This window comes from Crotalus tigris, unplaced genomic scaffold (assembly GCF_016545835.1).
Source record: "Crotalus tigris isolate CLP2741 ecotype Arizona unplaced genomic scaffold, ASM1654583v1 scf7180000017666.379230911805:20528666, whole genome shotgun sequence".
In the NCBI taxonomy this organism is placed as follows: Eukaryota; Metazoa; Chordata; class Lepidosauria; order Squamata; family Viperidae; genus Crotalus; species Crotalus tigris.
In genome coordinates this window covers 6,855,834-6,878,817 of record NW_024096552.1, presented here as the reverse complement: position 1 = coordinate 6,878,817, position 22,984 = coordinate 6,855,834, and the positions used below count along the sequence as shown (strand labels likewise).

Below are 22,984 nucleotides of genomic sequence, written 5' to 3'. Positions count from 1 at the left end.
AAACCTTAAGGCAGGGTCTCGCTCTAGAGTTTCGATCATCTCCCCCAGATCGTTTCATACAGAGTCCGATATCAAGAAACACGACCAAAGCACAGTTAGTCACCACAGCCATCGCCCACCTACTAGAAATCAGGGCCATAGAACTGGTAGCACAGGATCAGATAGGAGAAGGGTTCATTCTGTTCGTGGTTCCCAAGGCCTCAGGAGGATGGAGGGCGATACTGGACTTAAAGGGTCTGAATTATTTCTTAACCTACAGAAGGTTCAAAATGCAGACCCTAAAGTCCATCTTGGCCAGCATCAGGAAGGGGGACTTCCTTTCCTCCATAGATCTGACAGAGGCATACCTACACATCCCGATACTTCCAGATCACTGCAGGTTGCTGCAATTCTGTTACGCGCGCCGGCGTTACCAGTATAGGGCCGTCCCCTTTGGTCTCTCTTCAGCCCCGAGGATTTTCACAAAACTTTTGATCATATTAGCGGCTCATCTAAGGATGATGTCAGTCAGACCTGGAAGTCACAACACAGACACTTCAGGATCACAGGTTCTCTGTGAACTTCAAAAAGAGTCACACGACACCCACATAGCGTCTTTTCCATCTGCGAGCATTGATAGATTCAGACCTATGCAAGGTCGGTCTATCTCAGGAGCGTCGGATCAGCATCCGAAAACTGGTCCATCAAGTTCGGAGAGAGAAGGTGGTACCTCTGGTCCAACTGTCCCAACTCTTGGGAAAGATGGTTTCTTGCATGGGCATCTTCCGTGGGCCAGGCTTCTCTCCAGGAACCTTCAGTGGTTCCTTCTTCCCTTCCAGATACGGAATATCAGTGCTTCCAACAAGAAAGTCAGGGTTCCTCATCACACACTGCCATCACTCCTATGGTGGGATTCATCCGCCATGACCAAGGGGACCATTTTCAAGGAGCCTCCCAGAATCACCTTGACCATAGATGCCAGTCTGTTCAGTTGGGGTACCCACCTTCAGACCCACCTGGCTCAGGGACAGTGGTCCAGGTCGGACCTGGCTCACACATAAATTGGCTCGAGCTCAGGGCCGTTCACCTAGCTCTCCAACGGTTCTCCTCCCTTGTGTCAGGGAAGCACGTCTTGATCCTGACAGACAACATTGCAGCCAAGGCTCACATCAACAAGCAGGGAGGGACCGCTCCTGGTCACTCATGCAGGAAGCCCTGAACATAGGGCTTTGGGCAGAGTCTACTCTGAGTTCCATCAGGGTGGAACACATATCGGGAGAAGCAAATCAACAGGCAGACTCCCTGAGCAGGGTCACAGTGGACCACTCGGAGTGGAGACTGGACCCAAACCTATTCACGGTAATCTCGAACAGGTTCAGTCATCCATGTCTGGATCTCTTTGCCTCCCCTGGTAACGCCCAGCTCCCCAGATTCTTCACCAGGTTCCCGGCAAGGGGGGCGGAGGGAACGGACGCTCTCAGGTGCAGGTGGCCGGGGGACATGCTTTATGCCTTCCCTCCTCTCCCGTTGCTGCAAGCAACCATCCGCAAGCTGATCCAGGAACAGGCAGAGATAATCTTAATTGCTCCATACTGGCCAAGGCATCCGTGGTTTGCCGACCTTGTGGATCTGTTGCTCTCGCCACCATGGAGGATTCCCCCAGACCGAGTGGCTCTCAGCCAAGGGAATCTCCAACATCCGGATCCACAGTGGCTCCAGTTAGCTGCCTGGCACTTGAGCGGGAGAGTCTGACTAGGTAATCCTATTCCTCCGGGGTGATCTGAATGATTCAGGCCTCAAGGCGCCCCTCGACTAATAGGATTTATGATGCCACATGGAAAAACTTCTGCATGTGGTGTAAAAGGCAGCTGTTCTTGCCGCTCTCTGTAACCATACCTAACATATTGGAGTATTTACTGGAAGGGCTAAATAAGGGTTTGTCACCCAGTACCATACGCAGACAAGTAGCGGCCTTATCGACGGTTCTCACCTGTGACAACCTAGTTCCCTTGTCACAACACCCGACAGTCAATGCCTTTCTCAAGGGCGCGGTTAACGCTAGGCCACCTATGGTGCATCGTTACCCATCTTGGGATTTGTCCAGGGTGCTGCAGGCCTTAACTTCTCATCCATTTGAACCTCTTAGTACCTGTTCTCTTCAATTTCTTACCTTGAAGGTGGCCTTCCTAGTGGCTATCACGTTGGCCAGGAGGATTTCAGAATTGGCTGCACTATCGGTCAGAAATGACCTATGTACCTTCCATGAGGATAGGGTGGTCCTCAGATTGGATCCTTCTTTTATCCCGAAGGTTAATACAGGATTTCATAGATCCCAGGGCTTGGTCCTCCCTAACTTCTGCCCTAATCCTTCACATCGTCTGGAAAGACAGTGGCATAAGTTGGATGTGCGCAGGGCTCTGCACCATTATATTAAGCAAACCTCAGTTTTTCGAAAGTCGGAGGCTTTGTTTGTGTCCTTTCAGCCTTCCGCGATGGGTCGGAAGGTCTCTTCTTCCACCATTGGCAGATGGATTAGGGCTTGCATTGCTAGGGCTTACCTTTCTTAGTCCCTTCCGGTTCCTTCACACATCATGGCTCACTCAACACATAGTGCAGCGGCTTCAGCGGTCTGGTCTACCCAGGCTTCAATTGAAGAGATTTGTAAAGCAGCGACGTGGTCCTCTCCCTCTTCCTTCATCAAACATTATAGGATTGATCAGTTTGCAGCAGCGGACGCTGCTTTTGGTAGGCGAGTCCTACAGCAAATGGTTACTTCTCAGGGGACACAGGCCTAGACTTCCCCTCCCTGTAGGGACATGAGCGGATTTGGTATGTCCCACTGGTGGATTCTACATCTATCCTGCTGGAGAAGGGGCGTTGTCTTACCTGAACGCCTTTTCTCAGCAGGATGGTGTAGAATCCACACCCTCCCTATTCAGATAGTCTAGGCATGTGTATTAATTTTTTGATTGGAGCCATTGCGCCAGACTTCGTCAGGGATACTTTGCCTCGTCAAAAACTGGGAAGACACACCCAGAGGGAGGCGTGGCTAAAGTTCTGTCTTAGTCTCATCTGAGCAGGAAGGCTGAAATTACCCACCAGTGGATTCTGCACCATCCTGCTGAGAAAAGGCATTCAGGTAAGACAACACCCCTTTCCTTGCTCAATGCATATGCCTAGTTAAATTACCAAGTATCAGGCTTTACTCATAAAACACACATAAACTAACTGATTTTAATTGAAAAATTATGTTTAAAATTTTTAAAACACACACACATAGAGCCACATGGTTGCATTTCAGGTGCTTACAATAGGTCGCAACATCCCACATCATATCTCTGCAAATTGCTATTTTTTTGCTGTTTTCCAAAATGAAGCTTGTGAAGAGACTCAATTAAATGTAATTCATAATTGTGACGTTATATTCATTATTTTGAAACATTGAAAAGGGAATGCTTTTATACAAAAAACATGGATTAAATGGTGTTAATTGTGCTTCATATCTGGCTTCTCAATAACTAGATTTTGTTTATTTCTAGCTAATGGTATAAACTAAGACATGCCTAGAATTCAGTAAAATCCTGATAAGTTTCCTATTGTCAACCATAAACTCAGCAAAAAGTTATTGGAGCCATATTCTGTTTTCTCATTAGCAGTTTTTTCATATGCATATAGTAAAAGAAAAAGGGATGGATTTTTCCATCTTTAACTAGTTTTTATTTCTTTTCCAATCTTATTTTGTAAGTTTTATTAAGCACAGTTAATCCTCATTTAGAGACCACAATTGGGACTGGCAACTTGGTCACTAAGCAAAGTAGTCACTAAGTGAGAAATTACATGACTACAACTGTACTTTCTGGCTACAAAGGCATGGCTAGTTAGTTTCACAGTCAGTTTGCTTTTGTTTGCCTCCTAACCACAACTCTGTTCTTTGGAATGCTCAACTCAGTGCTAATTAATAATTAATAAGAAGGGAACTGATGTTTGCATATTAATTGGAATGGAAGGAATTAGAAGACAATAAGTAGGCACACAATGGGGAATAGACATCTTTCAGCAAACAGCCAGTGTGTCCCCCACTGTATGCTTACTTACTCTTTAACGTCTTCCTTTCCAACCTCTCCGCTCTCCACTGAGGGTGGGGCAAAAAAAAGATTACCTACAGAAATTGTTTTGTGAGCCTCTTCTTTTCCAGGGAAGTGAAAGGAGAAGAGGGACTGTGTTTGGCGCACAATGGGGAATGCACCAGCTGGCTTTGAATGTGCATTCTCTATTGCAGAGGTCCCCAACCTTTTGGGCCCCAGGAATTGGTGCCATGGAGAAAGGTTTTTGGATTTGAATACTGCTTGCATCCCGAGGACGGAGCTTTGCTTGTTTGTGCGGCCCAGTTGCTGGCATGCCACAGACCAGTGGCGGTCCATGGACTGGGGGTTGGGGACCCCTGCTCTATTGTGTGCCTGTTTGCTCTCTTCCAATTCCTTTCTTTCCACTCTGCAAGCGGAGGAGAAAGTAAAAATGTCAGACACAGGACAATGCATACTGACTGCAATGATGATCACATGGCTGGGGGATGCTACAAAGTTCATAAATTGATTGTAAAGTTATTTTTTCAGCATTGTTCTAACCTTGGACAATCTCTGAACCAGTGCTTTGTAAGCAAGGACTACCTGTATTTTTCAACACTAGGAACAAGCTAATATGTAATTTCTTTTCTTCCTTCTCCAATAAAACTATTTCTTTCATTTTATCACTTAAAAATGTATGGTTTCTAAAAGTTTCTCAATTTTCTAATAGTTTAAATGAAATAAAATAACATGTTAAAAATATTAGACAATGCTATTCTTTAAAAACTAAAAAATGTTTTTTGCTAGAGTTACATAGTGAGATGGAATATAAATGTATTCATTTATCTTCCTTTCATGAAATATGCAGAACTTTTTATGGCAGTGTAATTGGAAGGAAGAAGCTTTGCAGAATTTAAACTGCAGTGCTAGATAATTCTAATGCTAATATAAAGGACGCTTGTTTCCTTCAAAGTGTAAAGTATAACACTTAAACACTCTGGGGGAGTTCCCTAGTTTATATACATTTTCAAATTGTACTAACTATGTCTCATCAATCTTGATGTTTAAACTTAGAAGATAAAATTGGAATTGCAACATGAGCTCCATTTTGTCTTTCTTTTACCTATCTTAGCAGCATCACAGTAAAAAAGTTTGATAGGTTTGCTAAATTTGGTAGGCAATCTGGAATTAAGGAGAAACTTAACAGAACAATTAACCAATATAACAGTTTGCCTTCAGAAGTTGTGAGTGCTTCATCACTGGAGATTTTTAAAATGAGACTGAACAATCACTTGTCTCAAATTGTATAGGGTCTCTTCCTTGAGCAGGGGGGTTGGACTGGAAGACTTACAAGGTGGCTTCCAGCTCTATTCTGATTAGATTAGGTTTTTGTTTTTTGTTTTAATATTGTATGGCTGAGCCAGAGAATTTCATTTTGTACTGACTTTAATATTCACCATTGTAGAGAGCCCTTCTTCGACTTGCTTTTAATAGGCAAAATGTTAAAGACAACTTGAAATTAATTCAACCAGGGTAATCGTAACTCATAAAAGTATAAACAGTGAAAAAATAATTACTATATTTTCATTTCTTCTCTTTAAGGAAAAAATAATGATTGAATTTAACATCCGAATTTCTGTTTTTCTTTTTTGCTTACATAATTTGTTATTTATTCAAAAAAATATTGAGCAATTTCTTTCTCTTTTAAAAACATTTTGAGCAATTTATTCACCTTACTGTATTTTAGTTAAGAGAGTAAAATATAAATATTTAATCTTTGATGGTTCAGACACTCGACATAATAATTATAATATTGCAGCAGTGATCATTTCATTAGTTCAACGGAGCTCCATTCCCTAAATTGAAACAGATTAAATCTGAAGAGAAGTTGTTTTAATTATCTTGGCATGTTAAACTTACTCGGATTTGTACATAGATTCTTGCTATAAACTTAGCTCATTAATACAAAATTGAAATTTTTATGAAATGTAAATATGTTTTTGGAGACTGAAGTAAGGCCTACCCTGAAAATAAGCCCTAGCTTGATTTTGGGGGGTGGGCCTTATATAAGCCTTACCCCCAAAAATAAGCCCTAGTTTTGGGGTGAGGCACACTCCTAAAAATCCAGCTGGAGTGGGACGATGGAGCTGCTCCACACACCCCGCATCCATTTACCTTGCAGCCAGGGCTTTCCTCGCTGGCCCACTTCTGCGGAGTCTTCTGCAGCCAGGCTGCATTTCTCAGTCACAGGCCTTTCTGGAAGGCTACTGCACCCAAGAACAGAGCTATGAATTCAATCCATAGCTCGGTTCTGCAAGACCTCTGCAGCCGAGAACTGGGCTATGGATTGAATCCATAGCTCGGAACTCAACTGCAGTGGCCTTCTGGAAAGGCCTGACTGCAAAATGCAAGCCTGAGCTTCATTCCCACCTGCAGAATGAAGCTGCTCCTTCGGCTGAAGAAGTGGACTGGCTTGGCAAGGCTGTCGGTGCCTGAGGTGAGTATAAAAGACACCCCTCCCTGAAAATAAGACCTGGTGCCTCTTTTGGAGCAAAAAAAAACCCCCGGTCTTATTTTTGGAGAAACATAGTATGACAAAGCCTGATGTACAATTGCATAAGAAGTTGTATCTATGAACAGGAAAATGTTCTGCATTTAAAACATGTGAATTTCAATTTAATTTGTTGTCTTCTGAAAAATGTTTCAGAAGCATAACATTTATTAAACTTGTATTCTTCCTTTTTCTCAACTTCAATAAAATATTTTAAATAACACATATATCTTATTTTAAATATCTATGTTTTATCTTTTTCCAAATAACACTCCATTGAATCTTGGTATTCTATTTAGGACATTATCTCCCTTCAAAAGTTAGGTTTTTTAAATAGTTGATTTCAGTAAAAGTAAGTTTTATAAGAAAGTCAACAATAGATATGAATAGATTTCAGGGGTTGAGCAGAATTATTAAGTTGGGAGTTTACTGTCTTTTCCATGTGCTGTAAATATCAACATTCTGGCTAGTTCATCAATACAGAACCTTATATCACAAGCAATTTCTTTTGTTAATGATAATTCTCTATTCTGAGAATTATTTGTAGCATATTTGAAGACAAAATAAAAATAACCTGCCACTGTAAATATTGTAATGATTAGCTCAAATAAAGTAATGATAGCATGAAAGAAATTGAAGTACCCACTATATCTTGGTAAAGATTCCATGATTTCAAAACAGATCATACAAAGTGAAATATGTCACATATTTAAGAATTATAGGAATTGCCAAATTCAATATAAAGATTCCAAGAACAAAACAAATGTTATGCAACTATATTTTATGCAAACTGAATAATGGGTTGTTCATTTCATTACATTCTAGTGCAGTGGTTCTCAACTTTCTAATGCCGCGACCCCTTAATACAGTTCCTTATGTTGTGGTGACCCCCAACCATAAAATTATTTTTGTTGATATTTCATAACTGTAATTTTGCTACTGTTATGAATCATAATGTAAATGTCTGATATGCAGGGTGTATTTCCATTGTTACGAATTGAACGTAATTAAAGCATAGTGATTAATCACAAAAACAATTTAGCAATGCTCGATGGAGAAGCTTATTCTTCCTTGCGCAAAAATGTTGGAAGGCAGGGAAGGGGAAGGAAGGAAGGAAGATTGAAGGGGAAAGGAAGGAGATGGAGAAGGAAGGAGATTGAAGGGGGGAGGCGCTGCCAAGGACACGCAAGCAGCTCCGCACCATTACCCAGGGAGGGGAGGAGGCTCTGGCAGAGAGCCTGGTGGAGAGCCAAGCTTAGTGACTGTTCAAAGTTACAACGGCACTGAAAAAGTGACTTATGACCATTTTTCACACTTATGACCATTGCAGCATCCCCAGGGTCATGTGATTTACATTTCGATGTTTGGCAACTGATTCATATTTGTCGTGACATTGTTCCAGGGTCACGTGATCCCCTTTTGCAACCTTCTGACAAGCAACGTTAATGGGGGAAACCAGATTCACTTAACAACCATGTTACTAATTTAATCTCTCCCTCTTTCTTTCTCTCTCCCTCTCTCTCTGTCTCCCTCTTTCTCTCTCTCCCTCTCTCCCCCCTATTTCTCTCTCCCTCTCCTTTTCTTTCTCTCTTTCCCTTTCTTTCTCTCTCCCTCTCTCTCTCCCTCCCTCTTCCTTTCTTGCTCTCCCTTTCGCGCTCTCTCCCTCTCTCCCCCTTCTATTTCTCCCTCCTTCTCTTCCTTTCTTTCTCTCTCCCTTTCTCTGTTCCTCTCTCTCTTTCCCTTTCTCTCCCTCTCTCTCCCTTTCTCTCTCTTTCTCCTTCTCTCTCTCCCTGTCACTCTCTCTTTCTCTCCTTCTCTCTATTTCTCTTTCCCTCTTTCTCTGCCTCTCTCTATTTCTCTCTCCCTCTCTTCCGCTCAAAGATCCTTAAAATCCTTAAAAGTTATGCTTGGGTGGAAGACTTTTTCTTTTACAGATGGGGTGGGTTGGCAGACAAGTACTCAAAAAAAAAAAAAAAGGAAAAAAAAGTGCGAATAGGTATTCAGTAGCTAGCTTGAAGTTTGAACGACTTCTTTCTCTTGCCACCGGCTTCTAGGAGGAGCAAAAGACATCCAGCACTACAACCAGGCGCCCTGGACTGGCCATTCCAGGGCTTCCTGCACCGGCTGACTTACTTGTCTGCAATCTCCTGTTGACGCTTGAGGGGGGGGAAAGGGACATCTGAGGAGGGAAGTTATGTTGGACCGTCGACTCTGTGTTGAGCCCCGTGGGCCCGACATTCGCGGGCAGGCGGGACCCCACCCGCCGAACCGCCATCTCCCCATCACCCTCCATGCTGGCCGGCTCCGTCGCCAGACCTCCCAGCTGACAAACTCACATTCATGGGGTAGCCAGCTGACGGGCGCTGCAGCTGCCTCCCAGCCACCCACTTCTTCAGCTGGAGCAATTGCCAGGGCTTGCATGGTCGCCAGCGGCGGGGAGCGCGTCAGTAGCCATTGGGGACACCAGCACTTTGTTGCCACGGAGGCTTAAGGTGCAGGACGCGGAGCAGCGCGGTACCATGGGAGGCGGAAGGACAGGGGGGAGGGGTTACCTGCATCCTGGTGGCCGAACTCTGGAAGCCTGCCTGAATGAAGGATTTTAGGGGGAGTTTAAAGCGAGACAGGTTTCTAAGAGTATGATGTGTGAGGCATGGGGGGCATCGGTGGCGGGCTGCCCCCCCCAGAGCTGGAGCGGCTGGTGCAGTCACCCCTGCCCCCATACCCCAGCCTGCAGCCGCCCTGCAAGCCCCGCCACCTACCCCGGGCAGCCCCGCCGTGTAGAGCGTGCCCCGCAGCTCCCACAGCACCAGCTGCACACCACACTGATGGTGCAGAGCTTGTGGTTGCCGAGCCAGACGCCAATGCAGGGCAGCGGGAGGGTGCAGGCTGCGGGCAGGCCGAGTCGGCGGCAAGCATCATGGGCCAGGCGCTCCAGGGCAGCCATGTAGGCACACAGGGTGAAGCAATGGCGGTGCAGGTTCAGCACCGGCTAGGCCACCAGCTGGCCCAGCCCAAGGAAGGTCAGCCCCCTGCCCCGCTAGCACCACCTCTGCCACCACCTTTCCCGCACAGTTGTGCTATGTCAAGCGGGCCCCACGTCTCCCACAGCAGCAGCTGCAATGCACACCGATGACGCACGAGGTGAGCACGAGGCAGGCAAGCACATGTTTCTGTGCTTCAGTACCAGGCTCTTCGTGTTGCAGCATGACATGGAGAGCCTGGCTGACACGGGTGAGCACGAGGCAGGAGTGCACATGGACTCTGCTTTTTCAGCAGGGCTGAATTAAGTGCTGCTCCCAACTTCCCACCACTGGTCCTCTTTTACTTACAAGTAGGAGATGGCGTAGTTGCTCAGCAGGGAGGAGTGAAAAGTTCCTGCAAACTTGCCTTTGCTGCAGACAACTTGCATGTGCAATGTTTTCAGGCTGGGTCTTTTGGCACGCTCTGCAGTGCAGAGACAGCCATTAATGATCAGGTCTGGACAATTCCTATTGGCTTTCGAAAGCCAATAGAATAGAGTCTATTCTAATGGCTTTCAAAAGCCAATTGAATAAGAGGAAGTAGCACAGCTAAGGAAAGCGGGGAAAAATGGCGGACTGCCTTGTTTGGTGACCCCCGTGAAATGGTTGTTCGACCCCAAATGGGGTCATGACCCACAGGTTGAGAACCGCTGTTCTAGTGTATTATAGATTAAAAAATAACCAGAACACTGAAGACTATTACAATTTTCTTTGTTGAATGATTCTGTGAAGCAGGCTTATTATTTATACTCCCAATCTTTTTTATGGTTAGCTTTAAAACTTCAATAAAGTTAGTGAAATCAAACGTCAGAACATAAAGCCCCTTGGAGATCAGATCCTCAGTCTAACCATATCAGTTCTGTATTGATTTGAAAAGGGAAAGCTGACAGGTTACTAGATTTGGAATCAAAATCCAGATTAAACCTTGCATATTTTTAATATCTTTGTATTGAAATATTGATGCCAAAATTCCTGAATCAACTTCAGTGCATTTATTTTCTGCATCAAATATTGGTGAGGAAACAGAAGACCAGAGCAAAACTGAAGTGATATTGCATGGAGTTTGGCTTAAATGAATTTAATGACCAAATATTGATCAATAGAAGACTGAATGGAGGTCAGAACAGGGTCCTTATATCGTTTTCTGTATAAAACAAGTGTAGACTTCGTTCATTCAGCAGTAATATGTATCCACACAGTTGTATGCCAACAAATTGATAATCTGGGTATACTGATTGTAGATGTAGTTCAAAGGTATTTATTTAGTGGTCCACCTTGAGTTTTGTAAACAGAAGGTGGATGTAAGGGCGATCTGGCTGCGATATCTGTCACCCCATTGTTTGCCAGGGTTGATTTGGCTGATCTGGCTGGCTAGGCGGGTTTCCCCTTCCTCACCGCTTCATGTGCGTCCCTCCCGAAGCTGCGCGCTCAGTGAAAGAGGACGACCATCCCAGATAGAAGGAGTGTACCGATCTTCGGTCAAGGGTAAACAGAACTTGGTATCACCTGCCCCTCAGTTAAAGAGGTCAAAAGTGTACCCACAGCTGTATATGGCCTACTAGCAGTACTGTGGACTTCTTGTGAGACCCTTAGTTTGCAAATGTTCACAGCATCCACTTCCCCCCATAAATTCCTGAAATCCCTCCCAAAAGAGATCCTAATCCTCAATATGCCATATGAAGCATAATGTGGCTCTTTAGCTGATGAAAGTTGCTTATTCTCTATTCTGTACTAGTCCTCTGTTTCTAAGTCTTTAGGATTTACCACAAATGTCTAAGCCTATTTAGTGTATTTCTCACTAGTTCATTGAAACTAGTAAATGTTATGGTCCTTTTCAGAAATTGAAGAGTATCATATTTTTTTTCATTATAATGTTGAATCTAAATCAATTGTTATGTGCACATGATATGAAAAATGAGGTGTTGTTATCAGTGGAGGAAGGATTATTATGGATAAGTTATTTTGATTTATCGGTTAGTAATGTAATAAGCTTGGCCTGCATATTTTACTACTAAAATTGGTAAAAACCTTGTCAATTTAAAAAGTATTTTCAACACTTCCCAATCCATAGCATTGACAGTCTACATTATGAAGAATAATCTTCTTTGCTGTGGTATAGTTGCTCGTAAATACATGGTAGTCATATTATTGTGATTAATTATTTCTAGGCTTGTTACAGCAAAAATAATACATATATATACGTATTATGTGGACAGTCATGGATTTTGAGGACTTAACGTAATTTAAATCCCCCACCCCATTCAGGATATAGATTGTATGTGGTCTGCCAGCATTATGCTTGTTACTGCTAAAAAATACCTTCAGTTAATATGAAAAATTACTCAAGTTATAGTTAACCACTTCATTGCTTATCGGTGCATTATCAACTCATCGCTTTTCATAAAATTGTGATTTTATCTTACGAAGATAATTTATACAATGGAACATGTATTTTTCACTAGTGTATACTTCAGCTTTGGTTGAATGAGATTGCTGAACTACTTTTAACTAGTGTGTAGCAAACATATGATACATTTTATATTTTGAATACCTAAATAATTTATTTTTCTCTGCCCTAGATAAATTGATGTAGTTGTTCGCTTCCATGATCCTTCATTTTGTTGAATATGTGCCTTTTTCTAATCATTCATTGTAGCTGTTGTCTTGAAACCATTTAGGATGAATATTTTTTCCCTTTATTTAGCATCAAAATGGAACTGTCAGCCAAAAAACTAGAATGCACTTGGCCACAGCTGCTTCAGAATCACTCAACACCTGACTGACATTTCACTAAGATTGAAAAGAATCTTTCACATGTATCAGTTAGACCTGCCAAAAAACTTGGCTTTGAAAAGTGCTCCAGCATCCCTAATAGCTATATGGAATGAATAGGTTTTGACAGCTGTGGTTTGCCCCATCATTGCAGCAGTGTGACACGAAAAACTGCACCTTCTGAACATTTGTCTGCCACACAGTTATGAAAGGTATAGTAATTGACCACCTTAGACTCAAGTGTAAAATTGCTTACATAGTTTTTTCCTGTGGTCCATTATTTCTATCTTGGAAGACACAAGTGTTCAAATAAAAATCTTGGATCCCTTACCTTTAATATCACAACAATAAGACAACATGTATCTGGCAGAAATAGATGCTAACCCAGTGTAATCTTTCCCATGTTAAAAGATCACTGATCTGGAGCACTGTTCTGCAGCTATTCCATATACAGGATCTTTATAGAAAGAATAGGCATCAATATTGATCCATTGTCAAGAATATTGGATGCTTTTCAGTATGATTATATCTTGATTGTATAAGACCTGCTTGCCTTTTCTTCTCTAATAACCACTCTCACTCTCACTTGGAGTTTTTAACAGCACTCTATCTGACCAAACTAACATACAAAACAGCTCATTTTTGTAGAAAAATAGTGTATTTTGTATTACATCAAGATTATTAGGAATTCACAGGCTTTGAAAATGATTTGGAAGAAATGTTCCACACAAAAATGCAGTCACAATACATCTCTATAGTTAAAATAGCCTGATCTTTACTTGGAATCTCCCCAAATAGAATCCCAAATGATTTTTAAGTAACATCTTTTTTTTCTTGCCTGTGAAAATTCTGAAAAAAGTTGGGCTTCTTTAATTAATTGTAGAGGTGAAATTTGCACAGTTATGTTTTGTTAAGCTGTATGATAAAATATTGTTCACTGTGATTTATTTTACTGTAGCCTTAGGCTTAGTTCCTCATTGACCTATTCTAAAGTAAACCCTGCTGAATTGGCAACAGGGAAGTTTGATTAGCAATTTAAAATAAATATATAAAATCAGAGAAGTATAGGACTGTGCTATTGCCTTTCTTCATTGGGAATTTACAGTTGCCATAAGGGGAGTTCTAGTTGTCTCTCCCCCATTAAATACCGTAAAGTAATGACTAAAATGATTTCACTTTCACCTCATTTCTATCACTGATGCTTTTACTGCTTAAAAAGAGTGGGAGGAATATGATCTTGAAATACTAGGATACTGTACTATAAAATAGTACTGTATAAATAGCCAAGATTTTACTAAACAAGACTGCACTGAGAAAGCAGATGTGTTAAATATGAATAAGTGCATAGCAAAAATATTAGTCTGTTCTTCAGTCAGGAGGCAAAATTAGTATTCTGTATATAGAGACATAAAATGTGGTTTCCTGTTGTGCAACTGATCATTTTATATATATTTTCATATAATGATGAAAGTTAATTCTCTACTGACTGATAATTAACTTCTAATCTAAATCAGATAAAGTTTTAAGAAGATTCTTTTTAAAAGCTGTTGTGAGTTTTAGTCTTTTAAATTATCCTGAAGCCCTAAAGCTTTCTATACTGATTTTAATCACATGCACTAACACCCACTGGTGTTGATAAGGTCAAAGCTGATTAATTGTATGCTACCTGAATAATAACATATTCTTCATATGCGTCATATGCTTTTATTGAAGTATTTCTAAGCCAGATTCCAAGAAAAGCTTGAGAATGTTTTACATTTTAACTTTGCTCTTGCCTAAACTGTGTACATTTGTTTTCCACTTCACATTTTTGTTAGTCTAAAATAAGTGAGGACCAATTTGGTACCTATAATTAAAAAAAAAAACCTTTTGTACATAAGGAAGAAACATACCTGATCTATAATATCTGCCATATATTTCTGTTATATAAGCAAGATGAAAAAAATAATCTTAAATATAGAGTATAAGCCATTTTGAAACTAATGCTAGCTATCCTGCCTGGGATTATTTTTTATTGTTGTTGAGAGACATAATACCTTTATACCATTTTTGTGATTACAAGATTCTCTGATTACCTGTGACTCACTTTGAAACATAGTTATATCACATAGTGTGAAATTGGAATATCTGTTCTATATGTGTTCTAATGGATGTAACGGTCATTAAGTATATGAGTCTTCTGACGTTGTAATCAGATGTGATTCAGTCTGTTAAATATCCATGAAGCAACATCTGTTTTATAGAGTGACCTTCTGCTAGAGAATAGTTAGCATCTATTAGCAGATCATAGTGCAGATCTGCCTGATTTGAAAGGCACTAAACTAGGATAATCTCCTGCTGTTTAGCAGCAAAACTGCAATAATTTATAGCAGTAAAATTAAGCTTGTATTTTTCTTTTAAAAGTCTCTTCATTACATAATTATAGGGATATATACAAAAACATTATAGTCTGTTGAAATTACCTGTTTAATTTCAAAATTGGCTTTTTTAAAAAAAAAATTCTAAGATGACACTAGGGGATATGTCATGTGATTTCCTGTATAGATATTGATAAGAGTAATTAAAAATTAAAATAAAGCCAAAAGTAGTTGTACCATCTGCTGTATATTAATTAGATCTTTGCCTATTAAAGATAAAGTTTTAAAGAATGTAATTGAAACCAACTAATAGCATATATGCTAATATTTTAGAAAATGGGCTATTAGTTTATGCTTTAGCTCTAGCAAAGATAAAGATGATCTATAACAAACTTTAATTTTCTTTCTTCTCAGAGCAACCTCCAAATAACCAAGGCCAGTCGACCCTGCAACCTTTGCCACCTTCTCACAAGCAGCATTCAGCACAGAATCACCCATCTATCACCTCCCTTAACAGAAATTCACTGACAAATAGGAGGAACCAGAGTCCGGCCCCGCCGGCTGCTTTGCCCGCCGAGCTGCAAACCACACCCGAGTCGGTCCAGCTGCAGGACAGCTGGGTCCTTGGCAGTAATGTGCCACTGGAAAGCAGGTAATCCTTTAGGACCTTTAAGACTATAGTTATGCTCAGCATACTAGAAATCTGGAATTTGTGCTTCCCTTGTTCTGTTAGCACAGCTGGAGTTTTAATTTACCATTGCCACACATTTGATGCTACCACATTGTCCCAAGCTGACATTTGAATTTAATTCTTCTCATATATATATATATATAGGGTTAACCCATAACATTAGGTCAGCATGTAGTGTATTCAGTTTGGGGTTAGCTTACTGTATGAACCAACACTTTGTGATAGCTTTTAGGGCTGTGAAGGAATACAGACCTGTACTTGGGAATGATGAAGGAAGGAGGCTATTAAGGGGAGGAGCATTAAAAAAATATTATTCAATCCAGAGAAAGAGGAAAGAATAAGATAGGGCAGAGATAAAACCTGACCAATTTTCAAAATTCTGTTATTCTACCATACAACAATAAAGAGTGTTCCTGCAATCCCTGTTGTGCCTGTTTCTTGATCTTACCTATCTCAAAGATTTAGCACAGTGGTTCTCAACCTGTGGGTCAGGACCCCATTTGGGGTCGAACGACCATTTCACGCGGTTGCCAAACAACGCAGTCCGCCATTTTTTCCCCTTTTCCTTAGCTGTGCTACTCCCTTTTATTCTATTGGCTTTTGAAAGCCAATAGAATAGACTTTCTTGAATAGAGTCTAATTCTATTGCTTTCAAAAGCCAATAGGAATTGTCCAGGCTGTCTCTGCCCTGCTGAGCCCGCCAAAAGTCCCATTCTGCAAACGGTGCTGCACCAGTTGAGTAGTCCTCGACTTACGACCGGTTGAGTAGTCCTCGACTTACGACTGGTTGGGGATCATGGCATTAAAAAGGTTGAGAACCACTGATTTAGCACAATGTAAATCAGGCCACTCTAAGGTCACTCACTGTATTATTATTATCTTGATGCATGTAATTTCTACTTATTATTTTACTGGGCTTGTATGCTGGTCTAACTGTCAGACAACTGTTAATTATCATCAAGAATGTTTCATCTTTGGTAAATAAGAATTAAATTAGTAAGATGATGGTGGTGCTATTAGAGAAGTTTGCATGTATTTATTTTATTTATTTACCAAATCTGGACAATGCCCATCTCCCTCATAGAGCAATTTTTAGCAACAGATACTTTCTGCTTTTTAAATTTTGCATATGGTTCTTATTATTTCTTGTCTTTTAACTTGTATTTGGTGGCATTCTTTTTGTCCGTTTTCCCTGACTGCCACTACAACAACAAAAAGTTGGTGGCACATTAAAAGCTAACAGTTTATTATCACATAAGCTTTGTCAAAGTCCACTTATAAGATGTATGGATTCTAGTCTTTATTAAGCAAATGTTATAAAACAGCTGTTAAACATGGGAAAGGGAAATAGAAGAAGAAAAACAGTAAAAAGAGAAGTGAGAGAATTACTTTACATAATGGCCCTAAACAAAGCATTGTATCATATGTAATTTGGGACACTACAATGGACGTACAAGAACCAGCTTATACAGAAAATCCATTGATTGCCTTATAAGAAGAAAGGTGAGACACCAATCATATTAATGAAATAAATAGATACTTCCATTCTCATCCGAAACATATCAAACAATCTAATGTTTACAATTAAGCCATACAAAACAAACATACCTATTTTGACAGTCCATCAAAGACCCTTTAAAGCCGTGGTGGCGAACCTATGGCCCCAGTCCTAGGCCTCTGCTGCCATGTGCAAAAAAAAAAAAAGGTTCAATCAATCAATTTCAACTTTTTGCGGAAAAAAAAAGATCTCGCAAAGTTAAAATTGTTTGATTGAACTTTATTTTCAATCCCACACAGCGGCAGAGAAAGTGGCGCTTCAGAGCTGGAAGTGTGAGGGTGGGGGAAGCGGCGAGAGCAGAGCGCTCCATGCAAGGAGTAGGGTAAGGCTTGTTACTTCCCTCCCCCTGCCAGACACCTGCCGAAGCCACACAGGGTAAGGTTGCCGCCCCATACCTGCCCAGATGCCCTCACCTCCCCCAGCATTTTTTTTACTAACCTGCCTTTCAGCTGCATTCCGTTTCTCTATTCGCTTCTCAGCCTTCACCACGTGTTTGTGGGACAAAGAAAAAGTTCTATGAGACTTTCTAACTTCTTGTAAGATCTAGGCGCTACAGAACGCGAGCCTCTGCTGCTGCCGCCGCCATGCCGGCCAAAAGGAAACTGGTGCCGCCGGCCTTCAACATCACTCTCACCATCTCCAAGGGACCCAGCCCCACCGACGATTGGAATGGGGCTGCTGGAGTGGGCGCTGGTTATGGGTCTGAGGGGAATGGGCGAAGGGCAAGGTATTTGTGGGGGGCGGCTGGGGTGAAGGAGAAAAAAGGAGAATTTGCTCCTGGAAGGTTATTTCAGGTTGTGAGAGGTTGTGTGGAGCTGAGGCGATGAAAGGTCGGGAGCTGCTGGGAGGGAGGATGCGGTCGACCTTTGGAGGAGCATCCCGATCCACGAATGGGGATGGTGGTACTGCTTCGAGGTGAAGTCCCGAGAGGTAGGTAAAGCTGGAGGTGGTGGAGCAGCTCGGAGGAACCGGGAGTGCCGATGCTGGTAGTTGAGAGAAACTTCATTGGCCTTTAGGGTCCAGGAAATGGTAGAGGAAGGATGGGGGCACTGGGATGTGCTCCATGGGAAAAAGAAATGAGGTCCTGCCAGGCAGGTTGTTCTGCTCTGAGACGGTCCAGAATGCTAATCAAGGAGAATGTTTCTGGCTCAGAGTTAAAATGAAGGGTCCTTGGGAGGTGTCTCTGAGGATGGTGGTTTTCTTGCAGACGTTTCAGGACCCAAAGTGAGATAATAAGTGAACTAATGATGTTACCTAGTTTGGTTCATGAGACATCTACAAGAAAGCCACCAAGCTCAGAGAGCAGGAAGGACTCCACAGTAGCTCTCCTTCTCCTCTTCTCCTGCTTAATTCCACAAACCCCCTCTCTTCTGGCATTGCTGATGTTACCTAGTTTGGGTCATGAGACTTCTGCAAAAAATGCTGAATGGAAATGGCATCCCTGCCCTGACCCCTCCCTCACCTTACCCCGTAGGATCAGCCTCCTGCCCACCATCCCACCCGCAAAAGCCCTCCTGGATCTCCCCCAACCATGCCCAGCCCCTACACGTGTCCCCACGAGCAACATCGAAGTGGCCATGCCCACCCTGGCCATGCCCACCCAGTCTGTCATGACTACTGCAACCAAGCCTACCCAGTGGGCCACGCCCACCTGGCACCCAACGATAAGTGGGGTTTGGGTTGCAGTTTGGGCACTCGGTCTCTAAAAGGTTCACCATCACTGCTCTAAAGCACTTATCCATGCTTTTCTCAAGCTATGAACCTATCCAATTAAGAAAAGATAACCAATCCAGGAATAATTACTTAGAAAACAAACTGAAAAGAAAACAATAAAACACTATTTATTACTATAGAGCAGCTAATTAAAATCACTGAACTCTATCAGCAGTGTTCTATAGCTGCAGAACATATAATTTATGATGTTTTCTAAAATACTGAAACCCCTAAACCTTTTGATTTTTTTTTATTAACATTGTTAATTCTATCTAGTGCTATCACAACAGAATTGGTTCCGCCTTAGTTAATGACATTTTATTAATTAAATAAACTTTTACAGTTGCCTATCTACCAAAATGAACTTAAAGTGGTAAACATAATGTTAGGACAAAAGCTACAAAACTGTTTCTCATTTTTTTTACTTCATTTGCGGAAGCTTAGCTCCTAAGTAGCTTCCTGCTGTCAGTATCCTTCAAAGACTTTTTCCATCGGAGCTGAATAAATTGCCTAAGGCAGTGGTGTCAAACTTGCAACGTCACGTGATATGTCACGACATATCACAACTTTTTTTCTATTGCCGGGAATGGGGTGGGCATGGTTTCGCCATGACGCATCCAGCCCGCAAGCCAGCAGTTTGACACCCTTGGCCTAAGGTATTCAGTGGGTAAATGAATGAAAACATTCCACAAGCTGGTGTCTCTATAGGATCCCAAATATCACTGCTATACTGCCTACAGATTTGAATGCTCTGTTACTTGCCAACATATATAAGTCATAACTAGCAACCTAATGCAACAGTGCAAACACTAGTGTTTACCTACAAGGTAATAGATGACCAATGATAGCAAAAATTGAGAAAAGGTACTCAGAATCCAGCATGGTATCTATTCTGTGAATAAGGCTTGTAAACTATTTCTTCCCTCTTTCTCAAATATGGCCATATTATCTCTCGGATGTGAAGTGAATGCACATGTGATGTGAGTGTTCTTGAGAGAAAACACCAATAATATGGACCAGAATCCAAACTGCCAATAGTTGATACTGGAGGTGGTTGCACTGTGACTAAATCTTTGGGATATGATCTCCACTCAAAAGTCAATCTTTCAGCAAAACCTTTCTTGGAAATAAAGCTGTGTGAAGAAATTATTAGATCTGATAAGACGAAATCCTTGTCTACAGCTCCAAAGAGGAAAGAAAATAGATACAACAGAAATCCTACATCTCTACTTAACAGTAAAATCACTATCTTGTGATACTCTAGTACGCTGTGTACTAGCGGAAATTTGGATACACCTGGAGAAACACCTGCCAGAAAGACGGACTTGAGAGATGATATACAAGAGTTCACAAGATTGAAAGTTCACAAGAGTTCACAAAAAAGTATAAAATCCATCCTAAAACAAGCATAAATATTTCAGGATAAAGGGTACAATAAATAAATACCAGAATGGGCATACCCAATAATATATGTTTTTTTCTATTTGTTCAGTGAAAATGAAGGTCCTGAAGCTTGGGCCCTGGGAATACATTCTTCAGTCCTCTCTGATAAATTTAATTGTCAAGATCACCTGAAGCTTTTGGTTCACTAAGCTGCAATTTATACTAAGATCCCAGCTTCAGTTTTGACTATTGGCAGTTTTTATATTTAAAAGAATGGGAAAAATCTTTTTCTGAAGTTTTAAAAAAAGTGTGCGTTTTGGGAAGAGTTTAAATATATGCAATACTTATTTTTAGAAATACTTATTTAGAAAATAATCCACCTGCTTCTAGATCAAAAGTCAACAAAAGTTAGCAAGTATACCCTACCCTGCTAGGTCCCCAAAGGCACTGGATTGCTTTGCCCTCCACAAAATTCTATATGGTCCTCCTCCACCATTCACAATTGCTGACTTACCTTGCAAAGATCTGCAAAGCTCCATAGATGGGGGAAGGGAAGAAAAGCAGGCCTTTCTTGCTTGGCTATGTGGGAGAATTCCACAGGCGGAGTCTTTTTCAAACCAGCTACTCATGCAGCCTAGTAACAAAGCAGCTGAGCAGCATGATCAGGGAAAGCCCTGTGCTTTGCAAAGAGACTAATTCACCAGCAAAGCAACTCTTTTCCTCTGCATGGGAGAAAGTTATGTTTATATTTATATTTCCCAAGCCAGCCAGTCATGATGCCCAGCTGTTTTCAAATCTGAGCTACAGGTTTACAAAGAAATGTTTAATTTACCTCTAGGAGCCCTTTCCCCTCTGTGCAGCGAAACTTGGGCATCTTGAAATCTGAGTTAGCTCTGGGCAAAGCAGCCTTTCCCCCCTCCATGCAGGCAAACTTCTGCATGATTGGCTGGCTTGGGAAAGTCTTTGCAGAGGGGAAAGACTGCTTTGCTGGTAAATTAAATGTTTCTTTGTAAAGCACAGAACTTTCCCTGATCATGCTGTTTAGCTGTTTCATTGCTAAGCTACACAGGTGGCTGGATCAAAAAAGATGATGCTTGTGGAATTCTCTCATATGGCCCACCAAGAGAGGCCTGCTCTCCTTTCTTTCCTCCTCTGCTGAGCTTTGCAGATCTTCACAAAGTAAGTGAGCGATTGTGAGGGGTGGAGGAGGCCCAAGTGGCTGTGGGGATCCCAAGAGGTGGGAAGTGGAGCATGGAGTATCTCGAGATGGGGAGAGGTTCAGGGTCATCCCTGAGGCACCCCATGTGCACTTAAGAACCCATGCAGGGGAAGAGCAGGGAGGGGGAGGGGGGCTCATTAATGATAGTTCATTTACCTTCACAATTTCTGACAGCAATGGGGCAGGCTCCATATCCTGCATAGAGTTTAATAGGATGTATGAACAGTTGACACATCTGATCTGTGAGTTTCACTGGTTATTAGTTATTAGTTGGTTTTTGTGTGTAATTCAGTGTGTTGATTAACATACATATTGTTTTACATAGCTTTGGACCTAGTTATTATGAAACTTCCCTCCAATTATGTCTACCCACCTATAAAATATGGTAGAGTAGGCATGTTCTGAGTTGTTTCAGTTAAACAATGTTATCATATGGATTTCTATAAGTGTTTTCTTCTCGGTCACTGGTCCTGCTATTTGAAATACTAGTTATCCAGAGATCTGTTTAAATCATCAGTACTCTGTTTTAGAAAAGCATTGAAAACTTGGCTTTTCAAAATGGTCTTTGGCCAAGTTATTTTGTAATCCTGCTCACAGTTGAAGTTGAAGTTGAAATTATTTTTATTTAATCCCCAGAATATCATTTATTTCTTGTATTGATTTGTTTCAATTGAGTTGAAACAAAATGTCTGATTCGATGGGCTTGTAAGTGTACTATATTATTATATATTATTATGACATATCCTCAGAACCCGCTCCAGTACTACAATTATTTTCAAAATAGAAAAATATAACCAGAATCTGGGATCATAGTTTAGAGTTAAGTTTCTGATCTTAAGCCTGATTTTAGAAGCTGTCCAGATGCAAACTGCAAGTTATTAAACAATTAGTGGTTTTTCCCTTGTATCTTTTGGACATAAATATAGGAGACCATTACAGTTTATTAATTATGAATTTCACTTGGGTGAAATGGGAACAAATCCAAGCAAATCTTTAAGTTTTCATACTAATCCCATGTTTCAATCTTATCTAGGAGATTAAAAGTTTATTTAATCTTAATGGTTTCCTTAAAATAATTAAGCTTATTTATTAATATTGCTGAGTTTAGACACTAGCCTGAGTTTGTGTCAAAAATGAAAACCAGCCTCCTTATAGGTGGAAGTGTCAAAATATTGCAATATAACTTTTGAAATAGCCCATTATATTTATTAATATATAACATAGTTTTAATTTTGAAATTATTATTTTTGTTTCTCTGTTCTCCTTATAAATTCTTATTTTGAGTTATAATTTATCTAAGCATCCTCCTGAATGCTTTTTTTAGTTGTAAGTGTTTTCCTTAAAATTAAACTTTTCTGCGTGCTTCACTATACTGGATAAAAAGACAGAATTCAAATCAAATATGTAATAGTAGCATTTGAACAATCTGCTGATTTAAAAAAATGTCATTTTATAATTATACTATCATCTTTTTTATCTGGCAAGACGTAATCAAGAGCTATTTGCACTTTGTAAAGAAACCAGTAGGAAGCTGCTTATATTATATGTTTAACTTTGTATAGGGAATCTGCTCTTCTTATATTTTCGTGCTTAGCTGCCCATCCCTAAATCTTCACTTTATCTACTCAACTTTGAATTGTTAAAGCAGCTCATTTTGGCAAATAATTATTTGCAAAC

At 41.0% G+C, this 22,984-nt stretch overlaps 1 protein-coding gene across 14 annotated transcripts in view; it reads left to right on the top strand.

The window, feature by feature from the left end:
• The window catches only part of TENM3 (teneurin transmembrane protein 3), a 565,275-nt gene that overhangs the window by 345,332 nt on the left and 196,959 nt on the right, over positions 1-22,984 (top strand). For all 14 annotated transcript variants that reach the window (XM_039336655.1, XM_039336657.1, XM_039336656.1 and 11 more), the window contains one exon: positions 15,158-15,395. In XM_039336655.1, coding sequence (XP_039192589.1) covers positions 15,158-15,395 — 238 coding nt within the window. The remainder of the gene's footprint in view (positions 1-15,157; positions 15,396-22,984) is intronic.